This window comes from Pan paniscus, chromosome 12 (genome assembly GCF_029289425.2).
Source record: "Pan paniscus chromosome 12, NHGRI_mPanPan1-v2.0_pri, whole genome shotgun sequence".
NCBI lineage: Eukaryota > Metazoa > Chordata > Mammalia > Primates > Hominidae > Pan > Pan paniscus.
Window position 1 is genome coordinate 68,293,362 of NC_073261.2, and position 24,883 is coordinate 68,318,244.

General features: G+C 36.4%; 1 protein-coding gene across 4 annotated transcripts in view; it reads right to left on the reverse strand.

Annotated features, from left to right (window-relative positions):
- Positions 1-17,546, reverse strand: part of VRK2 (VRK serine/threonine kinase 2) — a 112,950-nt gene extending 95,404 nt beyond the window's left edge. For 3 of the 4 annotated variants that reach the window (XM_003830852.5, XM_024927598.4, XM_008956276.4), the window contains exons 1-2: positions 17,326-17,546; positions 15,224-15,364 (exon numbers count right to left, since the gene is read on the reverse strand). In XM_003830852.5, the coding sequence (XP_003830900.2) occupies positions 15,224-15,359 (136 nt within the window). In that variant the 5' untranslated portion in view covers positions 15,360-15,364; positions 17,326-17,546. Of the gene's footprint in view, positions 1-15,223; positions 15,365-17,065 lie in introns of all 4 variants that reach the window. The other variant, XM_008956273.5, reaches the window with a different exon arrangement.
- Positions 17,547-24,883: the final 7,337 nt, after the last annotated feature.

Genomic DNA, 24,883 nt, shown 5'->3' on the forward strand with positions numbered 1-24,883 from the left:
ATCAGCTAAATTTATGTAATACTCTAAAACTTTGCTGTCATTTCAACAATGTTTATGGCATCTTTACCAGGATAGATTCTATCTCAGGAAACCACTCTCTTTGTTCATTCTTAAGAAGCAACTCCTCATGAATTAAATGTTATCATGAGATTGAGCAGTTCAGTCACATCTTCAGTTTTCACCTCTAACTCCAGTTCTCTTGCAATTTCTGTCACATCTATAGTTGCTTCTTCACTGAAGGCTTGAACCCCGCAAAGTCACCCACAAGGGTTGGAAACAACTTCTTCCAAACTCTTGTTAACACTGCTATTTTTATCTCCTTCCCTGAATCGTGAATGCTGTTAATGGCATCTGGATGGTGAATCATTTCCAGAAGATTTTCCATTCATTTTGCCCAGATCCATCTGAGGAATCATTATCTATGGCAGCTGAAGCCTTATGAAATTTATTTCTTAAATAGTAAGAACTTGAAAGTTAAGGTCACTCCTTTGATCCATGAGCTACAGAAGGGACACTATGTTAGCAGGCATGAAAACAACATTAATCTCCATGTACATCTCCATCAGAGCTCTTGGGTAACTAAAGTGCATTGTCAACAAGCAGTAATGTTTTGAAAGCAATTTTTTTGTTTCTGAGAAGTAGGTTTCAACAGCAGGCTTAAAATATTCAGTAAACTCTATTATTCATGCAAATGTATGGGGTACATGAGAAAATCTGTTACATGCATACAACCATAGTGACCAAGTCAGGGTATTCAGGGTGCCCATTACCCAAGTACAATACATTTTTGTTAAGTATAGACATCCTACACTGCTATCAAACACTGAATTCATTCCTTTTAGCTCGCTGTATGTTTGTACCCTTTAACCCACTTCTTCTTCATCTCCCCTCTTCTCCCAAAATAGGTGAGGGACAGTTGTTCTCACTCATATGTTAAAAAAAAAAAAAAAAAACTTTGACATATGCCTTAAATATACACAATTTTTAAAATAAGAAAAATAAAACTAAAAAAAAAAAATCAGTAAACCATGCTGTAAAAAGATGTGCTGTCATCCAGGCTTTGTTGTCCCATTTACAGGGTACAAGCAGAATAGATAGTAAACATAATTCTTAAGGGCCTTAGGATTTTCTGAATAGTAAGCACTGGCTTCGACTTAAAGTCATCATCTGCACTAGCCCATAAGAAGAGAGGCATCCTGTCCTTAGAAGCTTTGAACCCAGGCATTGACTTCTCTCTAGCAATGAATGTCCTACACAGTATCTTCTTCCAATAGAAGGCTGTTTCATTTACACTGAAAATTTGTTATTTAGTGTAACCACCTTCATCATTGATCTTAGCTAGAACTTCTGGATAACTTGCTGCAGCTTCTACATCAGCACTTGCCACTTCACCTTCCATTTTTATGTTTTGGAGATGACTTCTTTCCTTAAAACCTCATGAACCAACCTTTGCTAGCTTCAAACGATTCTTCTGCAGCTTCCTCGCCTCTCTCAGCTTTCCCAGAATGGAAGAGAGTTAGGAGCTTGCTCTGGATTAGGCTTTGGCTTAAGGGAATGTTGTGGCTGGTTTGATCTTCTATCCAGACCACTGAAACTTTCTCCTTATCAGCAGTAAGGCTGCTTCGCTTTAGCACTTTTAATTTCTTTTAAGAACTTTTCCTTTGCATTCACAATTGGGCTAACTGGTGTTTAAGAGGCCTAGCCTTTAACCTATCTGAGCTTTCGACATGCCTTCCTCACTAAGCTTAATTATTTCTAGCTTTTGATTTAAAGTGAGAGATGCATAACTCTTTCTTTCACTTGAATACTTAAAGGCCACATTAGGGTTATTAATTGGCCTAATTTCAAAATTGCTGTATCACAGAGAATAGAGAGGTCTGAGGAAAGGGAGAATGATGGGAGCATGGCTGGTCAGTGGTGCAGTCAGGCCATGTGCTACATTTACCAATTAAATTCACCGTCTTGTATGGGTGCAGTTCATGATTCCTCAAAGCAATTATGATAGTCACAAGAAAGATCACTGATCACAGATCACCATAACAGATATAATAACAAAAAAGTCTGAAATATTGTCAAAATGACCAAAATGTGACACAGAGACATGCATGAAGCCCACGCTGCTGGAAAAATAGCACTGATAGATTTGGTTGATGCAGGGTTGCCACAACCTTCAGTGTGTAAAAAAACACAGTATCTGCAAAGCACAATAAAGTGATGTGCAATAAGACAAGGTAAGCCTGAATATGCAACAGATAAAGCAGAAATGCTAAGGTTGAAACATGGGACAGGAGACCAGAACCCTTACCCCTTTCACCTCTACACCTGGGTTCCATACAGACCAGTGTGAAGACTTAGTGGTAACTGGTTTGTCATTTTCTGAATTTATTTATAATATCTCCAGTCATATTTATAATTTCTTATTGAAGGTCTGCTTTCTCTTCAAGGATAAAAATAAACAATAGCATTCTCATTATATTATATTCTATCATTACATTTTCACTTTGTTCTACTAACCTTTTACCCTATATACATCCTTGTTTAGCTCTCTTAATGATTTTTACTGTGGAATATAAAATAACAACAGATCCTGCTATTGCTTTACTGTTTACTTACATGTGCATGAAAAACCTTAACCTTTTAGTGTCTTTATATCTTATCATTTTAAGTATTGCTCTTTTGGCAACCGATTATGAAGTTCTGTCAGTGATCTTCTTTAATTGAGGCTTACAGACTTTTTTTCCAATGTAGTTAACTGACAATTTTATTATAATACACTAATTTATATAATTGTTATTTTTCTTTGCTGTCTTTGGCCAGTTACTTACTGGTTGTGGTATATATTACATACTTATTTCATTTTACCACAAATTATATCTTCCAACCCATTTATCTATTTCTCAAACATTAACACTAATAAATTCTAACTTAGCTGTTTTTACTATTATTAACTAAATACATTTTGAGCTTCCCTAAAGGGTTGATATGTAACTTAACTGTTAACCCTATAATTCTGAACCACAGTTCATCAATTTAATTTAGAAATTTGAACTTTGTTATGAAACTCTACATTCATAACTTACAGTTCTTAAAAAAAAATCCCCCAAGTTTTACTAAACTGGTTTTGCTTTATATCATCAAATCTTTTCTTAATATTTTAACCCATTTATCTCTTGTAAGTCATTTTCAATCATACACTCCTTTCAAGCCTATTTTAGCGATAATCTATTAAGAAATGATTTCAGGTTTACTAAGACCTCAAATGTTTCCTTCTACCTCCTAAGAGACATTCAATTTGGCCATACAATAGAATGAGAGCTATTATTTTTCTTAGCCACCATAAATCCTATTTTCAAAGTGAGAGCTGAAGTAGTTGACCTCCCTTCCTTAAATAATACTGTAAATTCTGTAATTTAGGTTTAAAAACCTAGTATGTAAGAATCTTTAGCCCTCTTCCTGCTCTTTTGAAGCACTTTCCAATCTTTATGCTGAAATTAGGCTGTAAATAAGGGAAATCTTTCCCACGTTTTTCATTATGGTCTTTATTTTGCATGTCTTTACATTTTCATGTGATATTCTTAACTATCCAAAGATACACTACATAAACAGATAATAGAACCATTATTTTTTCCTCTTGATGGTCTCTTTATCTCATTTTTCTGTGACTGAGATCTGCTTCTTTACCAGCTGCATCCATTATTGCCTTAAGGCCTCTATCCATGTGCCAATATCAACAGATCATTTATAAATTTAACTCCCTCTTTCAGGATTTAACAGGTTTTCACAGTCAGAAGGAACTTAAAAGTGCTCCCCTCCCCAAAAAAATACTTATTTTTTACAGCAGTTCTTTATTATAGTCAATCTACATTAAACTAGTTAATTTCAGAAGATTTATCTTGCTCAAAAGCTTTCTGCTAGAGTAGACATTCTGATTATTCTGGAAGACTACGCAATTTTTTCTTCCTCTTTTCATCACACAGCAACATTTACCTGTTAGCTATACAGGTTTGTTTTGTTTTCTTCTCACTTTTCTTGAAGTGTCTTGTGTGGGATTTTTTTGTTGTTGTTGTTGGTTTTACTACTTTTTCTTCTACTATCCTCCTTACACTGTGTAAGATAAAAGGTTTACATAACTAATTCTCCATTCTCAATTATAATACATTTGACATTGGAGATGTAAGATAGAACTGTAATACATGATTTTTTAATAGAAACAAGATCAAGTATAATGAATAGCTTTTCTTTACATTCTCCAGAATTTGACATTAATAATCCCATATCCCTGTAACTGCTCAAGAACATGTATTTAATGTAGTAACTTGTGTTTGTTCATTCTTTTCCTTGCTAAATATATATACACCAAATAAAAAAGTATTCTAGTATAAAATCTTGCATTGTAATAGCTAATAACTATCTGTTCTCTATTATAAACACCCAAAGGTTTACCACTACATGAAATGTTCTAACTTCTTCATGAAATCACCCTTGAGTATGTAATAAATCATTACTACTGTATAATATCTTGAAATAACTCATTTTAGTTATTTAAAAATAATTTTCCAAAACCTAGACTTTTATTATAACTAAAGTATAGTGGTATCTGAAACAAATTCCATAAAGGGATATGTTCTTTAACATGATCCTATTTATCTTAAGTATTTTCTGTTTGTTTTACTCTTTAAAAGACCTACTTTTCTACGCAGTGTATCTTTAAATTATTATCCAATGAAAAAATATAGTCAAGAATCATTCAATATTTATAAAGGTATCTATTTTTATATGGTGCTTATTAAAATCATATCACAGGGATTTAAACAGGTCTATTTAGATCTTCCTGTTGCTTATATGACTCAAAACAAATGTATAAAATGTATAAAACTAGACAAATGTATTCAGTTTTGCAAAGGCATGAAAATCCAACAAATCTTTCTCATCAGATTGCATGAACTATTGGATGACTATTCGCACTTTTTTCCATAAAAATATTGTTTGAGGTATGGTACATTTTTAATGTAATTGTTCCAGGGCCTAACATTAGGTTTACTATAAATATCAGATGTTCTTTCACAGATTTTGAGATCTTAATAATATCAAAAACATATCACTGATGCTCTATGCCTTGTCAATCTGAATGAAAATGACACCATTATTAGCATCATCACTAACAGATTTCTTAAATTAGCTGCCAATACTATCAGTTACATATTTTGCTGTTACTTTAGAAATGAGCTTGTCATAAGCATGCCACTTGTCACTATTTTATCTGGCTAACAATAAATTCAAGTGTTCTTGGACAAGGGACATCAGTAGGGCAGGGACCAGAGTCCAAATATAGAAGAGACATTTTTAAAATTGTGGCCAGGAGGTAATTTACGTATCTTCTTTAGGCCTCAATGTCTTCCTTAGTTAAGCTGCTGAGAGGATTCAATGAAATAATTCATGCAATGCACTTAACACAGAGCTAGGCACACACTAAGTGAAAGATTTTAGTACTTTATAATAAATATGATAATTTCCTAAAAAAAAGAATTCAAAAACTAGTCCCAGCATTTATCAGATACTACAGACACATCTGACACATCTACTACTCTTTACCAGACTCTTCTTTCATTCTTTTTTACTTTTCTGTGTTCTATGTTCATGGCCTCATCAGTGAGACTTTGGTAACATTATGTCTAGGAGGTTCATTAGGTGGCACTCAGAATACCTGAAATGGAAGCTATGTTCTCTATGCGCCTCTTTCACACATGTTGAAGCTTCCGATTGCTCTTCCTTGAAATAAATTTGCGGGAAGCTGCCTTTACTCCACACTAAGCATTGGAGAGAGAAAAATGGCCAGTGTCTCTGGGGAATAATTAACAAAAGACAGTTTGTTTCATCTTCATGATAAAATACAGCATCCCTATTAAAAGGCAAATTCATCATTCCCAAAAGTTAAATAGAATGACACTTTTAAAGTAATTCCAGCTGATTAAATTTAGGGTTTTGAAAAAAAATTAATTCATGAATATACTCTGAATCTTTCATTTGATTTTAAAATGTATAAATGTTCATTTAACTTTGAGCCCTTGCCTCTCAGTGTTCTATTCTGAGCTAGTCAAACAAGTGGTAGCAGGCATGCTGGGCTCAATAATACTGCCTCTCATATTTAAATACTCTATTTCACTTGGATTGCAAATTAAAGACAGTCTCCTGAATGCTGACACATTTTCAATGATTGATTTTGTAAAACGTGTTGATTTTTCCTACACTGTTTTGCCTCTCTGTGTGTCAACTTTGGCCTTCTTTTCTTGCTCCTTTGCAGCACTGCTGTCTCTTTGAAGACATTGTCTGCCTGATATAAAAAAAAAATGTACATTAAACCTCATGACTAATTATGTGGATAGAAAATTCCCGACCTCAAACATAAAATACCCCTGCCCAGAAACCATAACAAAAGCTTCTGACTATGTACAAAACCCTTAATCAAACCTTTCACAGACTTGGATTAAAAGAAATCCCAATAATTTATTTTCTGTTAACGTTGTGCTTACATTCTTTGAAAAGTTGATTTCTTATGCATGTTACATGCATACATACATAAGTCAATCCATTTTATAGTAAACACCATGCTTTTCCCCACAAACGTTTATACTTGCTATTAGGTCTACTTCAATTAAATACTACTCAGAAGAACTGTTTTATTAGAAAGAGAAAACTGATTTGTCTTAACACAATGTCCATTTTTCAGTCCCCTCTCCATACTATGCTTTAACAGAGTAGACTCTTCACAATAAATTCTACAATCTATGGATTAAGTACACAGCTTCTTGTATTTTAAAAATATACTTGAAAAGAGAATAAACACATACTTTTATCCCTTCAAACTCCCCAAAAGATACAAAAGAATTTATCTAAATCTGAAAGTACAGTGCCTTACACGCAGGTCACATGTAGGATAGAGCATGGAATTTTGTTGTCTCATACAACCTATTTATTGGGAAAATCATAATAGAACAGTTCTAGAGTTAATTTAACACATCATTTTTTAAGAACTATAACATGCAAGGCCATATTAAGCACTGTGAGTGACTGCCTGTAAGCAGTTTATAATGTAGTGTCTGTGTACACAAGTTGGGGGAAACAGGTTAAAAAGACAGCATACAAAATAGTGACCGTCTGAAATAATGAGGTGAGCATTGTGTGAAAGCACACTATCGGAACAAAGAAAGAAGTTATGAACACTCCCCAGCATGCCTCTTTAGCATTTCAGAATTTTCATAAAGCCTACCAAGCCACCATTGGTTTCCACAACCAGTCCTAGCAGCAGACCCTCCTCGCTTCCAGTCTACCAAGTCTAGGTATTCTGCTGTTTGGCTGTTGCTTGCCTTTTCGTTAGACCAACTCTCCTCTACCTCTAGTTGTACATCTCACACTATTACCAAGTACAATAAAAGCATCACATGCCACCACACTACTATTTTGGGAAGCCCTGCAATGACTACCAGTGTACCAATTAACCAGTCCAACCCTGGATATAAAATGTTAGTTCCTCAAACACGTGATGCAGAATGGGAAGATGAGAGGAGGTGGGGTGAGAGTAGCCACACTAGTTACTCTTCAGAAATAGCCACACTACCTAAGCAGAACAGGTTGGATTAAGGTCTGCACATGAGCCAAAGCTGAGAATTCATTGCCTTTGTTGGCTCATGTCACTTCTTTAATTAATGTCACTTTCTCTGGTTTAATATCAGAGCAAGTGACAAGAGTGCTTCTGGATGAATTGTGTTTTCCGAGGACTGTATGGCACACTCTCCTGCAGTCTGACAGAGGGACATGCCAGTTTTACTTGGCAGTTACAATGCACCAGCTTTAGTTTTAGTAGTTTAATTTGTGGCAGTTATATGTTTTGAATACGTTGAAGTATTCACAACGGTCTCATGGAATCTGTTCCATAGATAAAGTTTACACAGTGAAAAAGCAAAAGCAACGGCTATAAGGCGATTAGGAAAAGCTTCTCTTGGCCACAGCTGGTCTTACAGGAATTCCTGTAAATTTTAGAGCATTTAGAAGATATGATTAAAATGATCAGAAGGAAGTGTGCCCTCTTTCAGGGGGTGGGGGAGGGGAGTTCTGTAGTGGGTGTGAGACAATCAGAAGGAAATATGATGTTTAGAACTCAATTTTATGCAAAATCCATTATTCAAGAAGCAAAGTTTATATACATGATAGACATGCAATGAAATAAATGTAAAAATAGAAAGTTTTGTCACTTATGCATTAAGTTGGTTCTAACATTTTGGTTAACTAAGTTTTTATTGATAGAAAACTCAGAAGATTTTCTGCATTGAGGAGAAAGGACTAAACTTTTTCCTTTGGTTTGTTAAAAATCTTTCTGTTTCTGGATGAAATTTTCTGAAGGTCTTTTATTTGGAGTTTTCCCTTCATCTGCTTTATACAATTTTGTGAAGCTTCATCAGCTCATAGTGAAAAGAGCTGCCTGCCACCAAGGAGTTCTTCTAAACTTTGCCTGCCCTTTCTAAATTTAGGGTTCTTTACTGCAGCAGGTTGAAGATCTGGCTTTGATTGCACCTGGCTCTGCTGGAGAATAGAAATATTCATCTCCACTGAATGCATGCTGCTTAAGTGCTGGAGGCACTTGCAGGAGAGTAACTCTCATTGGAAACTTCATTACAATACTTTCTCTTCCCTACAAGAAGTAGTAATTCTCATTCACCAAAGATAGGATTTTGCCTGACACAGCCACAGGAGCTGCTGTTTGACTTTCAAAATTAATCAACTTCTAAGCTGGAGTAGAAATGGCATGTCCTTTAACCTTAAGCACAAAAAGCTCTCAACAGACTGTAGTTTTTATATCCCTGGATGGGAATTTGGGCCCCTGATACTTAAACTTGATTCACATACTGGGTTTCTGGCATGCTTTTGCCCATACCCATCTGCTAGCCTGGCACTGTGCCCATTCAGAAGGTGTGATGCCAGTTTCAATAGGGCATAGGTGCCAATCAAAGATGGGTTTGGAGGGGCAGCATGCAGAACGCAGCAAAAGTCACTTCTTCTGCCAGAAGATCCTCCTGTTATCATATAATGCCAATGAAGGGCCACATGCTTCATTGCTTGGGATCACATTGCATCTGTAGATGTTTCTGGCCTTCGGTGGATGTCTTTCTACAGAATATTTCCCTCAAGTATTACTTGATCGAAGATGTTAAAGAAAAGATAAATCTACCTGGCTAACAAAAGGCTATGCTTTTAAAAGAAACAAGGGAAGTCCTCAACAATTATCTTGAAATAATTGCTGAGTTTTCTATCTTTTCTCCTAAAATATTTTTTCATGGAGAATACAACAGAGTGTTCAGGAATAACAGTCCATGTGATGGAGCTATCAGGGACAAACATTCTAAAGAAATACTAATTGCAAAATTAAGTATCTAAGTAGTATAAAAACCATAAATGCCTTTAAGTGTAGATGATGAAGAAATTTTCATCATCCAAGTAGCTAATTTCTAATGAGCTCTCTCATTTAGAGCTTTAAAGTTTCTTAATTTTCTTCTCATTTATCTGATATAGATATTCCTGTGTCTTAAAAGAAGAAACACACCTCATACTATTTATTCCTCTTCTTCCTTATCTAAAGAAAAAAACCTAAAACACTTCAGAAGCAGAAGTCTATCCATATTTCATAAGGAAGCCAGAGCTCTCAAAAGCTGAGAATTCTTTTATTGTGTGGCAATAGAGGTGAGCTCATTTCAGGAAGAAGAAATTTCCCCACAGCAATATGTTTCAAATTAAAAAAAAAACACCTTGACCACTGTAAACAGTTACAAGATAGTAACAGGTCCAGTGGAAGAGACATAATATATAAATGCACTGAAGAATAGAGTATTTTATAAATCTTCCCTTAAGGCAAAAGAATTTGACAGTAAAATGTTGAAAATAAAGAAGAACCATAATATAAAATATGCTTAAAAATGGATATTTAAAAAAATGAAAAAGCCAAGCAAAAGCCAAGTCTTATAAATCTCCCTTTTAATGGAAGGAACCCAAACTTTCTTAAACACCCAGATTTCTTAACTGATAGATAACTGGGTACTGCTATCTCTTTAAAAACTCAAAATTTAAATATAAACAAAATTAAAATACATCTTACAGAGACTTTTATTTCTTGTCTGTAAGTCCAACAAACATATTAAATTTATAAAACTCCAAGTGATTCCTTCCTTGTTTTGAGTTTATATTACCTATTATTTACACCTTCTGGAGACTAATTTATCATAAACACTATAGTTTCTAGTCCAAATTATTCTCATTTTCACATTTATTCAATTCTTCTCTTCACTCCCACAGTATCATTTGCAAAATTGCCTAATAACAATTGCAGTGGCACCACAACGTTGCATTGTCAGATAAGGCTATTTATCTCAAAGCTCTCTATAAACACTACCAAAATAACACTTAATAATGTAATATGTAATGAAGCAATATGTATTCCAACACACTACTTTGTTGCTAGCATTATCACTGGGCTCTTCTAAACTTTATTCTGCATACCTTAAAATCAATCTATTACAGCTCACTATTTATAAAGAAAATAAAAAATTATTTTATGAAGAAGTAAAAACATTCTATGTATGTGGTTTATATTTACTTGTTTTAAATATAAATGTTTCCTTATCAGTAAAATAAATGATTTAAACTTTGGTAATTTCTAAAAACCTATCCGCCAACAAAAGATTCCTTCTATGTTTCTGAAGTACAAAATTAGGCTAATCCGACAGCATGATCCAAAAATGTCTGGCAGTCACTTTGATGAAATTTAAACATCTGTCCATGGATAAATGATCTGATTTTCAGGCTTCACCACAGTTAACTTTAGTTATAATAATGTGTTATTCTTTATAAAAGCTTTGAGATAGTATCTTTATAAAAGATATTGCTACTGATGTCCTGTCAATAAAGCACATGCACATTCTTTTAGATGATGTCATGATAGGTGCCTTGTCTCAACTTTCCTGGTGACTAAGGATACTAATCTGCAGTAGATCGAAGAGTGACATCTATAATTATGGAAGAGAACAAAGCAAACTAGCTTGTGTGGGTTAAGTACTCCAATCTCAGTCTCAATTTCTCAGGCAAATTACTGTTGAACGTCTATTCTGTGCTTGACACTCCAAAGATGCTAAACGGTCATCACTATGCCACCTTCAAAAAACTAAAACTGCTACAGATAAATCATATCTTTTACTTACATAATCAGCCTTCAAAAGAATGTGGCTAAAGTTTATCCTGTAATTCTGTTATTCTCAATTTTGAATAATTTCTGAAACCAATAGCTTTAATATCTGAGGCAGATTAAATACAGCTTATATGAGAACTTTTCACTACTATAGCAAATTTTAGGGGGAGCTTTTATCAGTTAGTAAAATGTCATAAAGTCTTATGCTGACATTCTCTATGTTCTCAGTTTTACCACATTAGTAGTTAAATCCACCAAAATTCATAGTAGAATAAATAGAAAATCCACCCTTCCAATGGAGTTCTTTGTCATCATCTTAATCCACTATGGCAGCATTTTTTTTTTTTTTTTTTTGAGGCAGTCTCACTCCGTCACCTAAGCTAGAATGCAGTGGTGCAATCTTGGCTCACTGCAACCTCCTCCTACCAGGTTCAAGCAATTCTCATGCCACAGCCTCCTGAGTACTGGGACTACACGCACACATTACCACAACCAGCTAATTTTTTTGTATTTTAGTAGAGATGGGGTTTCACCAAGTTGCCCAGGCTGGAGCTCAGGCAATGCACCCGCCTGGGCCTTCCAAAGTGCTAGGATTACTGGCATGAGCCACTGTGCCTGGCCCCACTATGGCACCAGTATTAAGAATGGGAAAGTCTATGGAAATAAATAACTAAATTACATTTATTAAATGCTTACCAAGTTCCTTAAAAAAAATCTCATTTAATTCTCCTCACAATTATTATTATCACAATTATGCAGAATAGAAACAACCCAAAGGATTAAGTAACTAGATGAATAAGTGGCTTCATCAGGTCAGGATTCAGGTCAGATATTCCTAATGCCAAAACCTCTGCTATTATTTATGCAATTCTCCCGTAATTTACTTGGTTCTGTGTTATACCCAGCATTATAGTAAAATTCTAACCCTCAGTTTTCTCTCCTTCCTGAAATTTAAAAAACTTTTTCATTCATTTGATACTAAAATGATAGCAATTTTTCCCATCCCCTAAACCAGTTTCCTTTCTTCCTTTTTCCTCCCCTTCTCTTTTCATATTCAAAGAAAGAACTTTGACTTTGTTCTTGTATTCAGTCTTTTCTTTTCACTCTTTTAGCTATTTCTTATTAATGCTAGAGGCACATTATTTCTCCAAGTCAAGAGTAAATACCAAACTTCTCTGCCCCTTCCCCTTAACTGTAAGCTGCTGATTACCGAAAGGCCCTGGCTACTGATCTCAAAGCTAGAGGACAGTTGTATATGTACAATGAGCTAGACAGAGCAGCTAGTTTCTTCTCAGCCTTAGGCAGTAAACGCTGATCAAGTGTCTGCTGAAAGAGGGTATCTGGAAAGAATCGAAATGAATGTCACTGGACACAAAAGTATTCAGGAAAATTTGAATTTTACTGCTTCTTCTCTTCATTTATATAGAGGAAGTGATGAGAACCATGATAAAATGCAAAAACATGATGTAATTTCATATTGATTTGTTTGTATAGCTTTGAAAATAGTAAAAACTAAGTTTAGTGAAATTAAACTGATTCTATAATTCATTAGCATCACTTTTAATGGAACAGTTATAACATTTGGAACACACATCTTTATTATAAATTCTGAAGTACTGGAGCCTTTTTTCTGAAAATAGCTAAATATTTCTTTAAAGTCCTTCCTCAGTGGTGTGTACTTGCTAATCTTCCTAGGTAGGGTCCAGGTTCTAAAGTTCAGATACTAGAGAATGTTCCATTACATATTGAACCCTGAAAATATATTGTAAAACAAACAGTATTATTTTGGTAATAAAAAAAAATAAGTAGGCTGGGCACAGTGGCTCACGTCTGTAATCCCAGCACTTCGGGAGGCCGAGGTGGGCAGATAACCTGAGGTCAGGAGTTCGAGACCATCCTGGCCAATATGGCAAAACCCCGTTTCTACTAAAAATACAAAAATTAGCCAGGCAGGGTGGCAGGTGCCTGTAGTCCCAGATGCTTGGGAGGTTGAGGCATGAGAATTGCTTGAACCTAGGAGGTGGAGGTTGCAGTGGGCCGAGATTGAGCCACTGCACTCCAGCCTGGGTGACAGAGCGAGACTCTGTCTCAAAAAAAAAAAAAAAAAAAAGTAAAAATATGTGACACTGTACTAGACTGAAAGAAGCAAATATTTTTCTGCATTTGAATAGGGACAAGTAAGTCACATGCCTATGCAAGTATATTCCTTTATCATAACAGTAACAATAGTGACTATGTGTACACATAGATACATACAGGTATACAGACATACACTATTTAATCTTAAACATTCACTTGAATTTAAATACATATAATATTTACATTTCAAGAAAATCAAAGAGATAAAATCAACACATCAATACTTTTCTCTAGTTCTTTGAAATTACTCAAATAATACAAATATTAGAAAACCAAAAGTGATAAGCTATGGAATCCAAGTCTATAGCTCAGCCACATCAGAAATAATTTATTCAACACTATATCTCAACCTTGAGTCAAGACAGTATACTAGAGATCTTAACTCTTTGCTGTAAAAGAGAATTCACTAAGTTCAAGTTTCAAACAATACTTATCCTCACATAGTCTTTATTTGCACTATTCTATACAGCAGCCACATGTAGTTACTGAGCATATGAGCCACATGGGCTAACTGGGCTCTTGAGACTAGATACACCTTGGATTTTGAAGACTTTCATTTAAAAAAGTAAAATATTTCATTTGTTTATGTTGAGAGCATATTGAAATAATATTTTTGATATACTGGATTAAATATTATTAAAATAATTTCACCTGTTTCTTTTAACGTATTTTAATGTGGCTCCTAGAAAATTTTAAACTACATACGTAACTTGTATTACATTTCTATTGAACAGTGTTGACTATGTCACTCAATCTAGCACTTAATAACCATAGTATTTTTTCAAGCAATTTCAAGCAAGTTCAAACCCTTTAAATGGGTCCTTTACTTGACCCATACAATTTTTTGTGCTGATCTTGTCTTTCCAACTAGAATAGACACTTAAGTATTTAATAAGCAGATATTTATTGACCAAATTTCATTCATTCATTCATTCAAAACTACAATCTTAATTTTATCAGAAGAGGATCTTTTATATTTCAGGATCCATGAAGCATGTTTTTCTGGAAATACGTGATGAGAACCCAAGATTCCCTCAACGGAGGTATTTTATCAACTCCTTAATCTCCTATAGAAATAGATGTGATCTCAAGTCTCAAGTGAGTACATTTAGGAGAATTTATCCTTGAGGGTATATTTTTAAAAATCACTACTATTTTCCTTATTTTATTAATCAATCTTTTAATGGATATCCCCTCCTCATTCCAACTCAATGATCCATTAAAGTTCAGTGTAATTTTTAAATGCTTAAATGCAATGTAAAGGCCTATCCAGCCCATGGTTCCTTACCTGTACCACAGATCACAGAAAATAATTTTGAGTGTTTATTTTTTCAATTTTCCCAAGAATGGCACATCCCTAGGACCACTCTAGATGCACGAGAGAGAAGTTAATTCATTTCACAGAATAGATGCCTTAAGTTTTATCTATGAATTCTCCAGTAGAGCCCAATTAAGAAATGACTAGACTCTTGTATTGCGTAAATATTAATGATTAAGATTCACAAACAGAAAGTGTTTTTATCTATACAGTTGTGGTTTCTCATCTGAAAAAAGCATGTTTCTAAGAAAACAAGCTCTCAAAAAAAAGAAAGTCAGCATTTTGTCTGGCAGATTGTATAATTATGCTCTAAAAAGACTTCTAAGATTTACTCGGAAAAACATGAACAACAAGGAGTGGGTCAGTGATGTCTTGAACCTAGACACTGTACTCTATTATTACTTAATCGAGTACAATCATGAATTTTAATAAAGTACACATATGAATTCCATATTTCCATTCTTAAAATACCACTAAGTAATCACGGTTACAGTCACAGATATAAGAATAATTGGTAATTTAAGGTTTTACTTTACCTAAATATATCAATCCAAATCCTCCAGAGCCAATCTTCTTGCCCAGTACCCACTGATTGCCTTCCATATCATCCAGAACCTTGCCTTCTGGAAATGGAATAGGAAGTTTGTATTTTTCATTTCTTTTTGGTGGCATCACTTCTGTTGGCAGAAGGGGTGAGATAAATGGGTAAAAAGAAAAACAAACAAACAAAACTCTTAAAATACACTTCCCAAAATGTCTTCAATAGGGAACTTTCCCAGGTTCCCAGAAATTAGGATTCTAAAGTTAATTCAGTTTGGAAAAGCCCACACATTATATTCAAATTAGAAATTCACATACATTACAATACTGAGATCTAAGAGGTACGGATATTTAAAAAAAACAGAAGCAAACTAATCAAATTTCATCCAAAATTCATTTCGGGGTTCTATAGCACATATTAACAGTGCAGGATACACCTTAAGAAACACGAAATTAACAATTTCCAATGAAAAAAGAAAATAAATTTCATGTACATGGAAATATTGCTTTCATTGAGAATGTAAAATGTTAAAAGTGAGAAGGTCTTCAGTCACTAGAAAAGAACACAGAATTGGATTGGGAAGACACAGACAATGGCAATGGACATCTCACCACCGTGACACTAGGTACTCAGTAAACATTTGTTAAATGAGCCAGGGATTTTCACGGATATGTAACTTAGCAGAATACTAGGCCATCAGTTCTCGGGCTCCCAAAATATTCTCAGCATTTTGTCTTCTTACCCTCTTTCTCAGTTCATCACAGTGAAAATAGTCCTGCCTTAGAGATTACAACTGTGCCACCAACAACAAAAGCATAATCTCCACAGCACAGCTATGCAACTTTAATCAACTAATTATAATTGTACATAGGTTAGCAAATTTCTCAATGGGAAATTCTGAGTTAAAAGAGAAAATTTCTTAGGGGAAAATATATATGCCAGCATACATGCCTGAAAATAATTTAAATGTGAAGGTAACCATGATCCTCTAAGTATTTAAAACTATTAAGAGTTTCTGACATGAAAGTTAATTAAAAACGTATATACGTAAATGTAAAGTTTTCTTAATATAATCTTCCTAGCTTCCATAAAAGAAAGTATCTGTTTTTCCTTTAACGGGTTTTTCCTCCTTCACTTAACTGCTTTTTTAGTTAGCAGCATTGTCCCAGGTAGAGTCGCTGCGTGTATCTTTAACAATATTCACCTTCCTCCTCCTGATAGGCACACAAGGGCTGGGAATTTGGATGGCGACCTATGCCTACAGCATTGATTGTATCATAAAGCAGGAAAAGTTTTTGTGGAGGTTTCCCTTGACCAGTACATTTTATAGGCTGGTGCCTATTACAGATTTACTGATTTAAAACTTAAAGTCTCCAAAGTGTAAACTACTGATTAAGGAATAAATTCTAAATAATTATAAAAAAGATAAATACACTTTGGGGCAAGGCAGCGGCCTCAGGGCTTGAGGCGGTAAGGGAGACTCTACGAAATGCACATCCTGGGGGCGAGTCCCGAGTTCATCTGCCAAGGGAAACGACAGCCTCTCGGGGCCGGTCCCTGTCAGGGGTGTCCCTTCGGCTTCTGGGTACCTTCCCAGGGCTAAGATGAGTCCTCAACACGAGTTTCCGAGCAAACTGGTACCCTGGGGTTAACATGTGCCTGGGCTGACCTCCAACCCCGCCGCGGCCCCTGACCCTGCGGAAGGTAACGAGAAGCAGCGCGGCCCAGCCGCCTGGTCCGTCCGCCCTTAGCACGCCGGGGACCTACGGCCAACCCCGCGCCCCAACTTCCCGCCACAATTTTTCTCTGCACCGGCAAAAAGAGAAACTCCACCCACTTTTCCGCTAACACGTCGGACCCGCTTTTGGCAAACGTGAGTAGAAGGGGACGCCTTGTTCTCACTCCCAGCGGGGAAAAAGGAACCAAACGCGGAAGCAGCGACTCTGCCCGGGCCGGAGCTGAGGCCCGGGGGCTGGGACGGCCCGGAGTCCCCGGCATCTAACTCCGACGGCAGCCGTTTTCCGAGCGGGGCCGCGGCTCGGGCACTGCAAGCGGAGGTGCCGCCCGCCACCCAAGACCCCAGAGCAAGAGACTGACCGGGCCTCAGGATCCCCCGTCGCCGGGCCGCGCGCACCGCCTCCTGCCTGCCGCTGCGACGAGGCGGAGCCCCCGGGCCTACAGTCCCGCGGGGAGGCGGGCCCAGCACTCGAGCCTGCCCTCCCTAGGACCTGCCTAACTTCTCTCCAGCTGCGTCGGCCTCGCAGTGCAGCGGCCCGCGGAGCCTCACACAGGCCGCAGCCGGTTCCTTTCAGCGGCCTGTCCACGCCCCGGAGACGCCCAGGGGAAGGAGAGGGCGCGGCTACATGGGGAATGGGAGCTGTGTTACTACCTCCACCCTGGCCCGCCAGCGTCTGGATGAAGAACCGCCGCCAGACCAATTTGGTACGAAATAAGCACGACATGCATTTGTGTAGGAGGAGTGTTAGATCTCCTGTACCACAACCTGAGTACTACGAGCTTCCAAATGGCTAGTCCTTACCGAGCTCTCGCCGAGCAACTAACTATTGGTACTAGCGAAGACTCCAGTTAGGAGGGCCTGTATGTAACTCACCGCGTTTAAGTTCTCAAAGGCATATTGGTTCAGGACCTATTTCTGCCATTAATCGTAGGATAATTTAACACCGTAATTAACAAACTTCAGGTTTTTTTGTCTGTGAAATGGAAATAACCCTTGTTGTTAGATTATAAGGTTATTGGTTATAAGATTATGACAATAAGGTGAGGACTTTATTAAGCAGTTTTCTAATACATAAAGACTCATAGTGGCCAGGTGCGGTGGCTCACGCCTGTACTCCCAGCACGTTGGGAGGCCGAGGCGGGTGGATCATCTGAGGTCAGGAGTTTGAGACCAGCCTGGCCAAAATGGTGAAACCCCATCTCTACTAAAAATACAAAAAATTAGCCAGGCGTGGTGGCGGACGCCTGTAATCCCAGCTACTCGGGAGGCTGAGGCAGGAGAAGCGCTTGAACCCAGGAAGCAGAGATTGCAGTGAGCAGAGAGCGCGCCACTGCACCCCAGCCTGGGCAGCAAGAGCGAAACTCAGTCTCGAAGGAAAGAAAAAAAAGACTCATAGTAAGCTTATATTTTAGACTAAACCAAACAAATGCTTAGACAAAGATTATTAATACGTCAGCATTCTACATAGGAACCACCAATAATTGGTTGGGATACAAATACTGAAAGGAAAATTAGAGCCCTTTAATGACTTTGATAGAATAAGGAATTGGGACTCCCTACATCTTTCAGACTGTCACCAAAATGAAAGATGGCATGAGAAGACGTTTCTAAAAACAAACAAAAAAGTATTTTTAAAGAAACAGTCCATAGAATAATTGTGCCCTTAGTCATTCACTGGTCCAACAGTGTCCTTTCTTATTTTCTTAAGATATTTATATAACAGATGCATAATTACAGATATTTATGTAACAGATGCATAATAATCCTAATATCCGTATTGGGTACTCTTTCCTCCTTTCCAAATTTGTTTAGCTTTCCACCACTTCCCCGGCTCCCTTTTGAGAAGACACAACTCCAGTAGCAGCCACAGCAGATTACTTGTAGGTGGTTCCTCTTCCTACAGGCATGTATCCAGTGTTAGTAAATCCTGTTGGCTCAACCTTCAAAATACATCCAGCATCTATCACTTAGCACCCTTACCTGCATTCTGGCCCAAACCATATTTTTTCTCTAGGTAATTGTATTACCCTCCTAAATGTTTTATACCCTCTTATCCCTTTAGTCTGTTCACAGCAAACAGCCACATGATCCTTAAAGCTTAAATAATTACTGAGCTTAAAACAATTCAGTGTTATTCCAATTTACTCACAATTAGCCAGTCTTCTCTATGACTTTAAACAGCATTTCTCAACCTGGGCACTATTGACAGTCAGCCTGGATAATTCTTTGTTGGGGGTTTGGGAGAAGGAGGAGGATTGAGAGGTAGGCTGTCCTGTGCATTGTAGGATATTTAGCAGTATCCCTGGTCTCCTCAGCACTCCCTCCCACACAAGTTAACAACCAAAATATCCCCCAACATGACGAAATTTTGCCAAAATTGCCAGTCGTTGAAAACAACACTGATCTACCTATTACGCACTCCCACTCCCCAATCTCCTATTACTCTCTTCAACCACAGTGGCCTGCTGTTCTCAAGAACTTTTCGCATTTACTGCCACCTGGACCACTCTCCAACCTGGTATCCGTATAGACTGCTCCATCACTTCCTTCAGGTCTTTATTTAAAAGTCAGTTCAGTGAGACCTTTCCTAAACATCCTATCTGAAATTTCAGCTCACCCACAATATTTCGTAGCCTCTTTCCCTGTATTTTTCCCAGTACCTACTGCTATACAGCAATATATTATACAGTTTATTATTTATTTTGACAAAAGACAAATAATCTTTTTCAGTAAATTGTATGTTTCATAAGGTCAGGCAACATTTTTGCCTGTTTTCGTCACTACTGTATCCCCAACCCCTAGAAAGGATATGGGCAACCATTTCCTTCTTCAATGAATAAATGAACCATGCTGGCCCCATTCCAATTCCCATGATTGGTTTAGACAGTACGAAATAAGCATGTGCTGAGTCTAGGTAACGAGGTGAAAAGAAGTTTGCTGGACACATTCTTGGAAGAGATAGTCTCTGATGTGATGGTTAAAATGGCTGCAGTCATCGTGTGACCACAAAGATGGGGAAAAGTACTAATCTAAAGCCCCAGGAATGGCAGAATATTCAACAAATGTTATAACAGCTAGACATCCATATATACAAAAAAAAGAAGAAAGAAAGAAACCTCAACCCTTAATTCACACCCCATGTAAAAATTTACTTGAAACTGATCATACAGCTAAATCTAAATACAAGATCTAAATCTCAAACTTTTTAGAGAAAACCTAGCAGAAACTCTATATAATCTTTAAATGTGTGCACTTATAAAGTATAAAAAATTTAAAAGCTGGAAACCTAAAAGAAGAAATTGACAATTTAACTTCATCAAAATGAAAAACTTTTGCTTTTCAAAAAATACTAATAAGTTACCAAGGATTTGGAACAACTTGGAACTCTCTTATATTGCTGTTGATGGTACAGCCACTCTGGAAAACAGTTTGGCAGGTTCTTATAGTGTCAAACATATAATTAACATACAACCCAGCATTCGCATATTTACCCAAGATAAATCTAAACCTGTATCCACACAAAGACTTGTAGGGGAATCTTTAGAGCAGCTTCATATGTGATAGCCAAAACTGGAAATAAATTTCCATCAACTGGTGAATGAATAAGCAAATTATACTGTATCTACTATACAATGAACTATCACTCAGCAATAAAAAGGAGCAAAGCACCAATACAGTCAACAAGCTGGATGAATATCAAAAACACAATGCTATGTAAAAGAAGACACAAAGGAGTATATATAATATAATAATTTATTCGAAATCAAAGAGCTGGGATTGACTGCAAGGAGCTGAAACGTTGCAAATGTTAAATTTCTTTACTGTGGTAATAGATACATTATTATACATTTGTCAAAATTCCTCTAGTTATACACTTAAAATTGAATTATATATAAATTATGCCTTAATAAAATCGATTTAAAAGAATGGCAAAAGAGAAAGATAGGAAGATCCTGAGTCTTTGAGGCCATTATTGAACTACTAATTCAACTAATCCTGAACCACCATATTTTCATATTCATCCATGAAGTGTTAAGTGTTCTTATGATTTAAACCACTTAGCATTGGTTTTTATATTTCTTGCAGCCAAAATCTTCCTAACAGTAAAATAAAGTTTCAAGTTTCATAAGTGCCAATGATTTTTAAATGTTAATAAATTTGTACTAAATAAAAATGGCAACAGGAGCAGGTAAACCTATATTGAGAATATGTGTTTTTTTTGAGTGTTGGGATTTAATGCAGAATTTTATGATTCAGAGCATATTGCTGTGTGTATGTTTCAAGATGAAAACTGACAGAATATAGAAATACAAATTTTGGAACTAGTGAAAGAACATCTTCTGAATGAACATGATGAGAAACAAGAAAGAAAAGAGAATCTAGACATGAAAGCAGTGAAGTGTGAGTCATCAGAAAAAAAATATGGGGAAAACTAGGTTTTCAAACAAAGCTATTTTGATAGATCTTACAGGCTATGAATGATTCACCACAAATACACACACACACAAAAGGACTTTCTTGGCTGTATGCCAACTTGTAGGTATGGCATGCGTTCTGCTTTTCAAAGAACTGGGTGCTATAAAATGCTTACACTGGTTAAAAAGAAAAAGAAAAACCCAACCATTTAGTAAGCATACTTTACAAGGCCAAGATCATTTCAAATCAATTAAAATGTTAAAGATGATGCATAGACAAAACATTCAGAAAAAGCCAATTTTTGTTATTTAAAGTGAGATAAGGAGATCATATCAGTGAAAGCGTTTTGCCTGCCAAAGAAGAGCTAGTATTTTTGTTCTGTAAAAATCAGGAGGCCATTTGCACTCATAAACTTACAATCTCTAAACAGCTAGGCAGTTCCTGACATAGAAATTTTGAAATTAATAATTTTGAAAATAATAGAATTCAGGTAAATGGAATTCCAAGCCCATTAGATAAACAATCAGACCAAGTATCTATGTCCTCTGCATTCTTTTACATATAAGATCATTACAAAGTATAAACTTAATCATCCAAATGACATAATTCTTCATTGTCTATATAAATGAAGAATTAGAATATTAAAAATAATTTAAAATGTCATATCAATATGTCATGTAAACCAAAAAGTATCTGAGATAAGTCTCAATCAATTTAGAAGTTTGTTTTGCCAAGGTTAAGGACATGCCCGGGATACAGCCTCAGGAGGTCCTGAGAACATGTGCCCAGGATGGTTGGGCTACAGTTTGGTTTCGTATGTTTTAGGGAGACAGAAGACGTCAATCAATACTTGTAAAATGTACATTGGTTCAGTCTGGAAAGGCCAGACAGCTTGAAAGGGGGGTGGGAGGGGGGAGTTCCAGGTCATAGGTGGATTCAAAGATTTTCTGAGTTTATCTAAAGACCTGGAATCAGCAGAAAGGAATATCTGGGTTAAGATAAGGGGTTGTGGAGACCAAGGGTATTAGTTTACTGATGGAGCCTCCAGGTAGCAGGCTTCAGAGAGAATAGACTTTAAATGTTTCTTATCAGACTTAAAAAGATGCCAGATTCTTAGTTAATTCTCTTCTGGATCAGGAAAAAGACTTGGAAAGGGAAGGGGATTCTCTACAGAATGTAGATTTTTTCCACAAGAGAAAGTTTGCAGGGCCATTTCAAAACACGTCAAATAAATATATTTGGGGATAAACTGCTTCATTTTTTTTCAGGGCCTGGTATCTGTCATGTTGGTATCTTATTGCTATAAAAAGTCTGTCTCGTCAGTCCAAAGGTCTATGCTTTAATATTAATGCTGGTCAGTTGTGTGGGAATTTCAAAGGGCAGAGGGTATGCATACCCAACCACCCATTTCCATCATGGCCTGAACTGGTGTTTCCAGTTAACTTTGGAATGTCCTTGGCTGAAAAGAGGGGTCCATTCAGTTAGTTTGGGGGCTTAGAATTTTATTTTTCATTTATAGTCAAAAGGCTCAATAAAAAATTTTTAAGCATATTAATTTGTGGAACCCTGCTGCCAAACAATATGTAAATGTAAATATGTATCAGATTATCTCTCAAACAATTGAATGTAGTAAACCAAATATTGACTAGCCAAAAGTGGTATGATTCTTACCCTGTCCATTCCCCAAATACGAGCACCATAAAAGGTTAACTATAAGACTATATTTACACTCTACATCCTTTTTCCCCCCAGTTAACATCCCTGCAGTAACCAAAAACATGAGCTGGATAAGGAGGAGAAGAGGAGCTGGCCGAATGATTTTTAAGCAGAAGCTGAATGTTCAATAAGAATAGAGTTGACGCCTTCAGAGGAGAAGTAAGAAATAGTTTTCCTGTGTGTCATGTAAGTCATGTTTTTAGGCTTACCTTTCATGCAATTGCAACAACATCCTCTAAGGGTCTTGAATGAACCTTCTATTCCCCAAATATTCCTGACCATTCCCAATGACTATCCCAGATGTGCTCCATCACTTTGTCTCTCCTACTGTGAACCTTTTGGTTGGTATCTACTGTTGAGACATAGCTTACCTAATGAACTAGGTGGAAGTACCTGGCTAATGTTGCTAGCTGCCTTCTTCCACACAGCTCTATCTCTGACATTCTGTAGCTTGCAAGTCATCAAAATGGACCTGGGTTTTCTGCAGCCCTTAAGACACTTAAACCAAGTTGTGGTCCACACAGAAGCAAAGGCTTCTCTTGTCGCTTTGGGTCACAATTTCTCTTACTGCTTTACTACTTCCACTACAGGGGCTAACAAATGTTTTAATGTAAACAGTGTATTTAGGTTTTCCTCTAAGTCTCACTGCCAATTTCAGGACCTAAGCATGCAGTTGGGAGCTAGTGGACACGACAAGTAAAAGATATTATGTTATATTCAGATTTATTTTTCTTTAGATATCATAAAAGTAATTGGACAAACCTAGTCTTCCTGACTTCCCCTTCTGTTACCTGTTATATTGAGTTATCTCACTGAAGACTCCTTGTTATTTCAGGCAAATACACTCAGATGTCTGTGGATCTAGAAATGAGTGAAAAATATAGATTCCAGCTGAGAGATACACAATTATCAAATTCCTTAAGATATACCAATATTTAAATCTATTTATTATAAAATACATGCTTATCTGGGGAACATAGCGAGACCCTGTCTCTACCAAAAATTATTAATAAAAAGTAAAAAAAATTAGCCAGGTGTGGTAGTGTGTGCCTGTATTCCCAGCTACTCAGAAGGCTGAGGTGGGAGGATTGGGAGCCTGGGAGATTGAGGCTGCCGTGAGCTATGATCACAACACTACTCCAGCCTGGGCAACAGAGTGAGACTCTGTCTCAAAAATAAAAATAAAAATAAAAATAAAAAATAAATAAAAATAAAATACATGCTTATAGTAAATATTTAAGAAAATATCAAGAAGTAATTATAGAGGGGGAATTGCCCATAAAAAATTTTTAAAAATACTCTCTGTTAACATTTTAGTGCATTTCCTTTCAGTGTTTTATTTTTTATCCCGTAAAAGGTTTTAGGTTATATGCTTTCCACAGTTATACTCAAATTGTGTGTATATAATATTTTTATTCTGCTTTTTTCAATTAACAGTATAACAAACACATTTTCCCCCTCTCCAGTCATCAGTCATGATCCCCCATCCTTAAACAATTAGTCACTAAATCCTGAGTCTTTAATATGCTTATTGGGGTAATGAGTTGGGGAAAGACAAGGAGTGATCTCAGGAAGCCAGGAAATTCATATTGAAATAAAAAGAAATGCTAGGGAGAAAAATAATTAAGAAGGCTAGAGGAGAAACAGAAAAGACAAGAATTCAATCCTATTGGATGTAGGAGAAATTTTTAGGGAATAAGGAGAGAGGAATATGAAAGTTTTTTGTGGAGAACAGCTGCTCTGAGATAACTGAGACTGAAAGAGAAAGAAAAAGAGCATTTTTAA